Source organism: Heptranchias perlo, chromosome 31 (genome assembly GCF_035084215.1).
Source record: "Heptranchias perlo isolate sHepPer1 chromosome 31, sHepPer1.hap1, whole genome shotgun sequence".
Classification (NCBI taxonomy): Eukaryota; Metazoa; Chordata; class Chondrichthyes; order Hexanchiformes; family Hexanchidae; genus Heptranchias; species Heptranchias perlo.
Window position 1 is genome coordinate 32491453 of NC_090355.1, and position 13061 is coordinate 32504513.

A 13061-nucleotide genomic window follows, 5' to 3' on the forward strand; every position below is an offset into this window, starting at 1 on the left:
GAGATGTATAACGGGCGGCTGTATTGCTATCACCCATTTTAAACTATCACCCAAAGTCGAAATTATCCCCAATTTAATAAGGTGCATGTATTTTATTGACCAAAGCTTTTTTGCCAAAAAACAAAACATACACAGCTTTTCAATCTGTTTCATTAAAATCACCACATCTTTCCAAAGTATAAGGGTTATCTGATCCATCTACATAACTGTGTGTAGTTCTGGTCACCTAATTACTGAAAGGATGTTATTGCCTTTGATAGGGTACATAGATATGCAACATAGTTGTTTTTTTACTGGCAGACTGGGCGACTGGCATTTAGTCTACTAGAACCACTATTCTACCACAGGATAAGAGCTGGATTTAGTTGTGTAAACACTTGGACACTGGTCTCCCAAAAATGAACAAAACAAGCGTTAGAATAAAAACATCAAAAAATGATTACGGTTATCAGAAATTTAAGTTGTGAGGAAAGGTTAAAAAGATTGGGTTTATTTCCTTTGGAAAAAGGGACTTTGATGCAACCTAATTGTAGGTTTTCAAGATTTTGAAGGAAATTGTCTAAGTTATTCCAGGCAAAACATGTGCGGATTTAACACCAGATTAAGTAGATTGTATTTAGTATCATTGTCTTGTAAAATATAGGGGTGCCAAACCAAACCATTGTACGGGGCCCCACAAAGCAACTACCGCCCCTGTCCATTGGTAGCACAGGATTGCTGAATCTACTCTTATAACCTGACTTAAAAGCTGTTGCTTTAAGGTAACCTATCTATGAGAATGATATTCTATACAGAGTAGGCAGCTGAACTGAATTTTTTTTTATTCGTTCACGGGACGTGGGTGTCGCTGGCGAGGCCAGCATTTATTGCCCATCCCTAATTGCCCTCTAAATATTTAGAAAATAACTATAAATATTTCGGTTTAAAATGGCTTTTCTTTATTTTTGTGAAATTGTTTTTCTATTTTTGTGCTGATAAAATGTTTCTCCTCTCTGCAGGGATTTCCAGGAAATTTTGGGGAGAGGGGATCACCAGGCTCAGATGGAAGCCCAGTAAGTTCAGACATATATATTTACTTACTAGTAGAAAAAAATTATTTTTTTGACAGCTTACTTTATATTTCTTCCTCAATTTTTCCTCTTTATTATCTCTTAAGAATTGTTTTCTAACACGCAGCCTCTTCAAGTAGTCGGCTAGATGGTTTGGGTCATCTCTTTGCTTCCTATGTAATCATCAGAGATATGTCAGTTTTTCCCCTTTCTTTGAGATGGACAATGGCTTTGGTCTTCCCATTGTCGAGCTGGAGAAAATTGTAACTCACCTAGAATGAAGTGCTGTGTGTTTTCCTATGTATATAGTTGCGAGTAGCCAAACTGACCTGATGATATAATCATCCAGTCTGAGAAAATATAATCGTTGAGAGTCACTATTATTTTTTTGAGTTCCACACATACCTCAGGGTGTTTCCTTACTGTGGAGAATGTCAGTAGGACACTATCATTACAGACAACAGCTCAACTTGTTTTAGGCTGTTGTAGACTTTATTTATTACCTCAAATGAGTTAACAGGATGACAGTGAGTCATTCAGACTCATTTATGTTCTGTTATTAGTATGCAATATCAGAATCACACCCGAAGTGCAAGGAAACACTGGCTATGGCTTAGTTTTACACATGTAAGCATTCGGTTTGTAGATCTGCTTAAAATAATATTAATGCTTCTCGACATTTTTAAGAGAAGCGCTGGGTCCTTCCATTTGACCTGTGCTGGATCAAATGCATTCTTAAATGTTACTTTGTATGTTTGTCAATCAAATATATGTTTTAATCATATTTTTTGATTTTTTTTTTGACATGCTTATGATATAATGGTACATCATTGCCTCAGGCATTGCTGAGAAGCTAGTGTAACAGCTATGCAAAAGTAAGAGATGAATGGATCAGCCTTCAGTGTGCTAGAGCTGGTTGTTTCTCACCCAAAAAAGCAGCCTGTCCTGCATCAGACCCTGTGCGAATAACATCAGACGATCTTTTTGTATAATAATAATTTTAGAGCAATTTCTAAGGATGTTGTGGGTACTTGACACCCTATGTTGCACTGGGAAAACTAGATATCAGGAAAGTTATATTTGCAGTAGAGCTTTATGAAGCACCCCGACTTTTGAAGTGTTGTGAATATCTGCATACAAATACAAGAATTCACCACCCATGAACAATGAATGAAATATAATCTTTCTTATTGGTAATGCCCAGCCACCAACAGAGTATAATTTATTTCAATTAAATCTTATTTGATGCTGAAATACAGTTCCTTCAATATTATTGGCTGTGAGTCATATTTTTCTGTTTGATAATTTTGTAATACTAGTAGAAAATGCTCTGAAGATTCCTACTCCAAAAATGGATTTATTAACATTGCCAAAAATGTGCCAAAAAAGGCTGATTTTTACTTGTTATGGCCTTGATAAGGTCATTTTGCTCCATATCAGATCTGTAGTTAGTTCAGCTTAATGAGTGAAATATCACCATAGCAGACCAAAGTGAACTGTGTCATAAAGCATGGTGTAGTGTTGGATATATCACAGTACAGTAGAAGAAGGTGGAGGGTGCACCTGGAGCTCAGAGAATATAAGAAGTGCAAGATTGCAGCAGATACTATCCCAGGCACAATGTCACCCACAACAGTGTTAGCTAACTGGGCATGGCAGATAACAAGTGCATGGGGAGGTTCCGGACTTTCCACTTCTGTGCTCCTGGTACACACCAGGATACATATCAGGAAATTCCACATTCCCAGCCTGTGATTTTCCACTATTAAAAAAAAAATCATGGGCTGGGAGTGCAGAATTTCCCGATATGCACTTCCAGTGAGCACCAGGAGCAGAGGCAGAATATCATGGTGTCAGACTCATCAGGGTTTGCCACCTGGTCCATGAAGACCAGTAGGGACAGTCAATCATCTGAAAGTCACTATTGTCCTCAACTTTAATGGCACAGCACCTTCTAGACATGCACCATGGGACAGTCACTTTGCCTTTTGGAAACTAAATCTTTATTTTTTGTACACTGAAAGAATCATAAGCTACGATATAGTAAAAATGATGCATTTGCATCATAAATCTTTCCATGCTGGTTGTTCATGTGCCCTATTATGAAGTCATTCCCCATTTGAAGAGTTAGAATGGTAGGTGGTTGACTAGCCAATTGGCGAGCTGCAGTGATACAGAAGGTCTGATATCTCTATCTGTAATTTATCCTGTTGCACCTACATCAGTGCCAGTAGTCTCCTTTGCTGGCATCTCTATGGGCTCATTGCTTTCAGAAGTGGCACTTACTGCCACTTGTATAGGGGCTATGGATGGGACAGAACTGCCAAAGGCATAAATGCCAATGAACTGTTACTCCATATGCACCACTATTGGTTAAGGTATCTCCTGATGATGACTAATATGAGATCTCATTTCCATCGTGATTACCATTAGCTGTTCTCCAATCAAACTGAAGCCTTTTCAGTAGCAATGGGGCATTTCTGAGAGAAGCTCCAGCTGTGGTTATGTCTTTTGTAATTAAGCTGTCCACTGCCATTGGTGTTGCCATATGCTGAATGGCAGACTGCAGTGCAGACAGTCGTTGCTCGGTGACATCACTTGTAGGAAGTGGCAGCATATGTGGGTGTCAGCCTTTCCCACACTGCAATAGGTATGTTAATAGGTACATAGTATCTGTATCTATGCTGGTACATACCTCAAGACTGGTGACAGCTGATGCTCTAGTGAGTGGTGCTTTTCAGTTATAGAATGGTTGCATTCTTTTTCCTCTTTGGAGAGAGTATAGTGCATTACCTGTCGAATATATTTACCTCCCGTCCTGGCAATACCTTCCACCACTTACCCCACCTAGACTGCCATGGTGGCAAAGTGGCCCTTATCACCATATCACACCTAGGTCTGTCCCCCCCCCACTCTTCTGGCACCTTCTCCTCCTTTGAGCATCTCACGTTGTTCCGCTCCTTTAACCTCTCCTTTAAAATCCCCCTTCTCTACCGCCCACCCAAGTACCATGCCAAGCTTCTTACTGAGATATTTTCACTGCTTTCCTCCCTTAGCCTCTGCACAGAGTGAGTTCGCATCCTCGGTGATTTCGACCTCCATCTCAACACATCATGCTCTCTCTTCTCTGAGTTCACTGCCCACCTATCCTCCCTTAATCTCTCCCTCCATATAAACTTCTCTACCTATATTCACGGCCACCCCTTCGTCCTTGCCATCTGACGTGGCCTCTCTACTCCCATCGTGTCAATCCTAGTATCAGTAATGATGGCCATGAAACTACCGGATTGTCGTAAAGACCCATCTGGTTCACTAATGTCCTTTAGGGAAGGAAACCTGCCGTCCTTACCCGGTCTGGCCTATATGTGACTCCAGACCCACAGCAATGTGGTTGATTCTTAATTGCCCTCTGAAATGGCCTAGCAAGCCACTCAGTTGTAAAATCTCGCTACCACACGGACTGCAGCGGTTCAAGAAGGCGGCTCACCACCACCTTCTCGAGGGCAATTAGGGATGGGCAATAAATGCTGGCCTCGCCAGCGACGCCCCCATCCCGTGAACGAATAAAAAAAAATTTTAAAAATCACAGATAAGGCCATCTCTGATCACTTCCTTGTATCCCTCTCCACGCATAAGTCCCTTCCCCCTCCCAACCCCACTTCCTTCTGTGTTCACCCCTGGAAAAACTCTCCACCAAGTCACTTACAATGGCACTTTCAATTTCCCAACTGTCTAGCCTTTAGCCTTCCATTCACCATCCATAGCCTGCTGTGGTAGAGAATTCCACTGGTTCACCACCCTCTGAGTGAAGAAATTTCTCCTCATCTCAGTCATAAATGTCGTACCCCGTATCCTGAGACTGTGACCCCCCAGCCAGGGGAAACATCCTCCCTGCATCCAGTCTAGCCCTGGCAGAATTTTATATGTTTCAATGAGATCCCCTCTGTCTTCTAAACTCGAGTGAGTACAGGCCTAGTTGACCCAATCTCTCCTCATACGACAGTCCTGCCATCCCAGGAATCAGTCTGGTGAACCTTCGCTGCATTCCCTCTATGACAAGTATATCCTTTCTTAGGTAAGGAGACCAAAACTGCACACAATACTCCAGGTGTGGTCTCACCAAGGCCCTGTATAACTCCAGTAAAGACATCCTTGCTCCTATACTCAAATCCTCTTGCAATGAAGGCCAACATACCATTTGCGGTGTGCCTCAGGGATCGGTGCTGGGTCCGCTGTTATTTGTTATTTATATTAATGATTTGGATGAGAATTTAGGAGGCATGGTTAGTAAGTTTGCATATGACACCAAGATTGGTGGCGTTGTGGACAGTGAAGAAGGTTATCTAGGATTGCAACGGGATCTTGATAAATTGGGCCAGTGGGCCGATGAATGGCAGATGGAGTTTAATTTAGATAAATGTGAGGTGATGCATTTTGGTAGATCGAATCGGGCCAGGACCTACTCCGTTAATGGTAGGGCGTTGGGGAGAGTTATAGAACAAAGAGATCTAGGAGTACAGGTTCATAGCTCCTTGAAAGTGGAGTCACAGGTGGATAGGGTAGTGAAGAAGGCATTCAGCATGCTTGGTTTCATTGGTCAGAACATTGAATACAGGAGTTGGGATGTCTTGTTGAAGTTGTACAAGACATTAGTAAGGCCACACTTGGAATACTGTGTACAGTTCTGGTCACCCTATTATAGAAAGGATATTATTAAACTAGAAAGAGTGCAGAAAAGATTTACTAGGATGCTACCGGGACTTGATGGTTTGACTTATAGGGAGAGGTTGGATAGACTGAGACTTTTTTCCCTGGAGAGTAGGAGGTTTCGGGGGGATCTTATAGAAGTCTATAAAATAATGAGGGGCATAAATAAGGTAGATAGTCAAAATCTTTTCCCAAAGGTAGAGGAGTCTATAACGAGGGGGCATAGATTTAAGGTGAGAGGGGAGAGATACAAAAGGGTCCAGAGGGGCAATTTTTTCACTCAAAGGGTGGTGAGTGTCTGGAACGAGCTGCCAGAGGCAGTAGTAGAGGCGGGTACAATTTTGTCTTTTAAAAAGCATTTGGACAGTTACATGGGTAAGATGGGTATAGAGGGATATGGGCCAAGTGCAGGCAATTGGGACTAGCTTAGTGGTATAAACTGGGCGACATGGACATGTTGGGCCGAAGGGCCTGTTTCCATGTTGTAAACTTCTATGATTCTATGATTCTAACATTTCTGCAGCTACCGATCTGCTCAATCACACCCTCATCTCCACCTTTGATGGCCTTGTCCCCATTAAAACCATTGCTTTCTCACCATGGTCTTTCCCCCTAGTACGGCCCTCATCCCCACTCCCTTGAGTCCAAGGGACGCAGACTTGAATGTTTATGGTGGACAACTGGTTTAGCTATTCATTGCCAGACCTGGCTGGACCGCATAAAGCACTATCGGGTCCTGCTCTCCTCTGCCAAAACTGCTCACTGTTCCGGGATCATCCTGGAATGCAAAGATAATCTCCAGCTTCTCTTCTCCATTACACACCGTCTTGTTAAACCCCTTTCCCACGCCTCCGCTACCCTCACTTTCAACAAAAGCATGAGGATCTCATGGACATCCTTGTCACTAAGATTGAGACCATCCATTCAGCTGCCTCTGCTGCTTTCCTCCCTTCCTCTAGCCTACCAAGCCAAACTTCCCCTACGGTTCCCCTCTGTCCTAGCCCTGAACTCACATCTTTCTCTAGATTCTCTCCTATTTTCCCTCATGTCCTCTCCAAACTCATCTTGACCATGAGACCCACCTCCCACTCCCTCGACCCTATTCCAACCAAACTGCTGACCACCCAACTTCCTTTCCTGGCCCCCAAACTAGCTGATATTGTTAACAGTTCCCTTTCCTCAGGTGCTGTCCCCCTTCCCTTCAAATCTGCCATCATCACACCCCTCCTCAAAAAACCCACCCTTGACCCCCCTGTTCTTACAAACTACCGCTCCATTTCCAACCTCCCTTTCCTCTCCAAAGTCCTTGAACATAATGTCGCCTCCCAAATCCGTACCCATCTTTCCCGCAACTCCCTGCCACAGTACTGAAACAGCCCTCATCAAAGTCACAAATGACATCCTACGTGACTGTGACGTGGTAAACTATCCCTCCTTATGCTTCACGACTGGTCTGCAGCCTTTGACATGGTTGATCATACCATCATCCTCCAATGCCTCTCCTCCACCGTCCAGCTGGGTGGGACTGCGCTCGCCCAGTTCCATTCTTATCCATCCAGTCGGAACCAGAGAATCACCTGCAATGGCTTCTCTTCCTGCTCCAGCACGTTACCTCTGGAGTCCCCCAAGGATCTATCCTTGGCCCGCTCCTATTTCCCATCTACATGCTGCCCTTTGGTGGTATCATCCGAAAACACAACATCAGGTTCCACATACATGCTGATGACAACCAGCTCTACCTCACCACCACCTCCCTTGACCCCTACACTGTCTCTGATTTGTCACATTGCTTGTCTAACATCCAGTACTGGATGAGCAAAAATTTCCTCCAACTAAATATTGGGAAGACTGAAGCCATTGTCTTCGGTCCCCGCCACAAACTCCATTCACTAGCCACCGACTCTATCCCTCTCCCTGGCCATGGTCTGAGGCTGAACCAGACCGTTCGCAAACTTGGCGTCCTATTTGACCCTGAGATGAGCTTCCGACCACATATCCGTTCCATCACCAAGACCGCCTACTTCCACCTCTGTAACATCTCCCGTCTCCGCCCCTGCCTCAGATCATCTGCTGCTGAAACCCTCATTCACACCTTTGTTACCTCCAGAGTCAACTATTCCAATGCTCTCCTGGCCGGCCTCCCATCTTCCACCTGCCATAAACTTGAGCTCATCCATACTCTGCTGCCCATATCCTAACTCGCACCAAGTCCCGTGAGCTCGCTGACCTACATTGTCTCCCGGACCGGGAATACCTCAATTTTAAGATTCTCATCCTCTTTTTCAAATCCCTCCATGGCCTTGCCCCTCCCTATCTCTGTAACTTCCTCCAGCTCTACAACCCTCCGAGAACTCTGCGCTCCTCCAATTCTCACCTCTTGTGCATCCCCGATTTTAATTGCTCTACCATTGACAGCCGTACCTTTAGCTGCCTAGGCCCTAAGCTCTGGAATTCCCTCCCTAAACCTCTCCACCTCATTACCTCGCTCTCAAATTTTGTTTGATAACATTCCTGAGAAGTGCCTTGGGACATTTTACTACTTTAAAGGTGTTATATAAATGCAAGTTGTTGTTTTTTATGTGTGTAAATTCTTGCATGTACCACATGTCTGTAGGGCATCACAGTTCAAAAGTGGTCGCACTTTAGATATCTCACTTAGGGCAGAAAATTATGATTGGCTGAAATATCATATTTTGAAAAAAATTAAGCATTCAGAAACAGCCATCTGTTAAGTGAGCAATGCTAGTTGAGTGAAATATACTAACCATTCATTACTTGGCATTTGCTAAACAGCCAGAAGACAACTATGAATCAGCAAGCAGCAAGCTCTAGAATAGTGGAGGTACAGAAAATAATCAAAAAGGCCAATGGAATGCTGGCCTTTATATCTAGAGGACTAGAATACAAGAGAGTAGAAGTTATGCTACAGCCATACAAAGCCCTGGTTAGACCACACCTGGAGTACTGCGTTCAGTTCTGGACACCGCACCTTAGGTAGCAAATGTGACCCCACTCTTCAAGCAAGGAGGGAGAGAGAAAACAGGGAATTACAGGCCAGTAAGCCTGACATCAGTCGTTGGGAAAATGCTGGAATCCATTATTAAGGAAGTGGTAACAGGGCACTTAGAGAATCATAATATGATTAAGCAAAGTCAACATGGTTTTATGAAAGGAAAATCGTGTTTGACAAATTTATTAGAGTTTTTTGAGGATGTAACTAGCAGGGTAGATAAACGGGAACCAGTGGATGTCGTATATTTGGATTTTCAAAAGGCATTCGATAAGGTGCCACATAAAAGGTTGTTACGCAAGATAAGGGCTCACAGGGTTGGGGTAACATATTAGCATGGATAGAGGATTGGTTAACGGACAGAAAACAGAAAGTAGGGATAAACGAGTCATTCTCAGGTTGGCAGGCTGTAACTAGTGGGGTGCCACAATGATTGGTGCTTGGGCCTCAGCTATTTCCAATCTATGTTAATAACTCAGATGAAGGGACTGAGTATAACGAATCCAAGTTTGCTGACGATACAAAGCTAGGTCAGAAAGTAAGCTGTGAGGAGGACACAAAGAGTCTGCAAAGGGATATAGACAGGTTAAATGTGTGGGCAAGAAGGTGGCAGATGGAGTATAATGTGGGGAAATGTGAGGTTATTCACTTTGGTAGGAAGAATAGAAAAACTGAATATTTTTTAAATGGTGAGAAACTATTAAATGTTGGTGTTCAGAGAAACTTGGGTGTCCTCGTACAAGAAACACAAAAAGTTAGCATGCAGCTACCACAAGCAGTTAGGAAAGCAAATGGCATGTTGGCCTTTATTGCAAGGGGTTAGAATCTAAAAGTAAGGAAGTCTTGCTGCAATTGTATAGGGCTTTGGTGAGACCTCACCTGGAGTACTGCGTAGTTTTGGTCTTAGAGCCAGGACTTTGAGGAGTGATGATGTGGAGATGCCGGTGATGGACTGGGGTTGACAATTGTAAACAATTTTACAACACCAAGTTATAGTCCAGCAATTTTATTTTAAATTCACAAGCTTTCGGAGACTTCCTCCTTCCTCAGGTAAATGTTTACCTGAGGAAGGAGGAAGTCTCCGAAAGCTTGTGAATTTAAAATAAAATTGCTGGACTATAACTTGGTGTTGTAAAATTGTTTACATTTGAGGAGTGAAGTTAGGAAACATTTCTACACCCAAAGGGTGGTAGAAGTTTGGAACTCGCTTCCGCAAACGGCAGTTGATGCTAGCTCAATTGTTAATTTTAAATCTGAGATTGATAGATTTTTGTTAACCAACGTTATTAAGGGATATGGGGCTATGGCAGGTATATGGAGTTAGGACACAGATCAGCTATGGTCTCATTCAATGGCAGAACAGGCTCGAGGGGCTAAATGGCCTACTTCTGTTCCTATGTTCCTAAAAGTATATAGATTTCATCATTCAAGTCCTATTATTCTTTAGATTACTTTATTATAGAGTCATAGAGTCATAGAGTTATACAGCACGGATAGAGGCCCTTCGGCCCATCGTGTCCGCGCCGGCCATCAAGCCCTGTCTAATCTAATCCCATATTCCAGCATTTGGTCCGTAGCCTTGTATGCTATGGCATTTCAAGTGCTCATCCAAATGCTTCTTGAATGTTGTGAGGGTTCCTGCCTCCACAACCCTTTCAGGCAGTGAGTTCCAGACTCCAACCACCCTCTGGGTGAAAAAGTTCTTTCTCAAATCCCCTCTAAACCTCCCGCCTTTTACCTTGAATCTATGTCCCCTTGTTATAGAACCCTCAACGAAGGGAAAAAGCTCCTTAGTATCCATCCTATCTGTGCCCCTCATAATTTTGTACACCTCAATCATGTCCCCCCTCAGCCTCCTCTGCTCCAAGGAAAACAAACCCAATCTTCCCAGTCTCTCTTCATAGCTGAAGCGCTCCAGCCCTGGTAACATCCTGGTGAATCTCCTCTGCACCCTCTCCAAAGCGATCACATCCTTCCTGTAGTGTGGCGACCAGAACTGCACACAGTACTCCAGCTGTGGCCTAACCAGTGTTTTATACAGCTCCATCATAACCTCCTTGCTCTTATATTCTATGCCTCGGCTAATAAAGGCAAGTATCCCATATGCCTTCTTTACCACCTTATCTACCTGTTCTGCCGCCTTCAGGGATCTGTGAACTTGCACACCAAGATCCCTCTGACCCTCTGTCTTGCCTAGGGTCCTCCCATTATACCTACCTTTTCAACATAGCTTTTTGCCAACTGGGTGGTTTGTAGGATGCTTTGTTTTTTGTTAACAGTTTATATATATCTTTGAAAGTTTTAAGTTTAACATTATTTTTGATGAATTTCAGAATGGATGTTCAGAAAATTGCTGCGATTGCACAAGGCATTTTGATAACATGCATTGTGTATTTCATAGTGTAACATTCCTGTTACTATAAAACCTTTGAGTTACATTGAGCAACACCGTTGAAAATGCACTAGTGAATAAATTAGCACAATTAACCATTTGGGCTCTACATTGCTGTTATATGTGAATCCCAGCATTGCATTTGGTTATACTCTTGGGCACAATCTATGTTTGTGCAACACATGTGATATAGTGTGCAAATTGTAAAATATCTGAATAATATCATTTATACCACAAGTTTTGAACTCACATCCAATCTACACAGACCCACACCTTTTGAACTCTTCCTCCCAAATTGGTCTACAATATCTTGCTCATGTTTATTTCATGGCATGGGACTCATCACCTGTTTCTCGCTTCAACCTTTGGTCATATGCAAGTTTAGCCTTTGACCATATGCGGTGGAGTTTGAGATGATGATTTGACCAATGGAAATCTCTTCTTGCAGTATGTCCTCTTACCCATCTTTGTATTTATAGCGTAACTTGCATAACCCTACAACTTTCACTTCTACAGCCTTGTGAACATTTCTCTGCCAGTACAGTGTTTCTTGCGTATATCTTTAACAACTATTATTTTTCTTTATGTCCATATATGATCAAATTAAATTACAAATGATCTGATGCTGATTGCATTAGACATCCATATAAACCTCCATAAAACAGAGCTATAAAACAGAAATTAAAATAAAAGATTTTTTTAAAAGTTTGCAGTAGTTACCCATGCATCCAAGGCCTAGTCTAAAAATTTGGCTTTTCTCACATTATGTACAGCCAGTCTCCACAGATTCTGCACACTTCACAGCTGGATTAGAAACTTTTTGACATTTTCACTGGTTTAGTGACTTGTTAGCTACTTGAGAATTGTTAAAGGATTATTATTACAGGGGTGTTGTAATTTATTGCTGTTATTTTCTTAATCTTTTGCCAATAAAATTATATTCTCAGGAATTACACATTTCAAAATTGGCAATGGCTACAATTTTAGCGCACAATTTCTGAAGAAAACATGACCATATATTCTGTTTTTGGAAACATTTTTTCATCCTTTATTTCAAGTCCTGAAAACTCTTTTATTTTGTCTTTTAACTTCTGTTTTATAGTTCTATTTTACGGATGTTTAGATAGGTGTCTTATACAAGTCAGCATCGGGCCATCTGTAATTCAGATTAAATTTTCTGATATGGGAGCAGTTTCGGCTTCAATGTTTGGGGTCAAGTTTTACACTGACTCAACTAAAATTGTGCACACTATTTTCTAAGGTGTTTTCACACTATTTTCTAAGGTGAACTCATTCCATATCTACAGGTACAGAATGTAACGAGTGTAGGGAACACGCTAGTGGTGGGAGCAGAAAATTGTCTGTAAGTGAAATTTAAAGAGATGGGGACAATTAAAGTGGAGTGTTGAATAAAGGAACAAAAATTCTGAAAGGCTCAGAAGGGATGAAGAGAAAGGAAATCCAGGTGCACACGTGAGTTTGTAGGCAACTGATGGAGCAGATCAGCACTCAAGTCCATGTTTGATGGCTGTTGAAGTAGAAGTTGTACTGCATGGAGGGTGGCCTGTTTGCCACTCCATGGCACAATTCCCATAAGACAACATTGCAGTATGTCTGCAAGAAAGTGGAACTAAGTTTCAGGCCACAGCTAAATTTCAGACTGGATGTCTTATGCAGCATAGTAGCTACAGGTGTCCTTGCAGCAAATGGCACAGCACCGCAATGGGCTCTCTGATGACTTTGACCATATGAAGAGATTTCCCTACGGTCATTGCCAGGTAAGTATACCAGAGTTTGCAGATATGGTTGGTGTTATCATGGTGAGATGTGGCCGAACAGAGCACACTGGCTTCCTTCCAGAGGCAGCCCTATTTTCATCCTTCCTTGCCACCTAGCTGCCACT

At 42.5% G+C, this 13061-nt stretch overlaps 1 protein-coding gene across 2 annotated transcripts in view; it reads left to right on the plus strand.

The window, feature by feature from the left end:
• The window catches only part of col27a1b (collagen, type XXVII, alpha 1b), a 524608-nt gene that overhangs the window by 263535 nt on the left and 248012 nt on the right, over positions 1–13061 (plus strand). For both annotated transcript variants that reach the window (XM_067969899.1, XM_067969900.1), the window contains exon 13: positions 999–1052. In XM_067969899.1, the coding sequence (XP_067826000.1) occupies positions 999–1052 (54 nt within the window). The remainder of the gene's footprint in view (positions 1–998; positions 1053–13061) is intronic.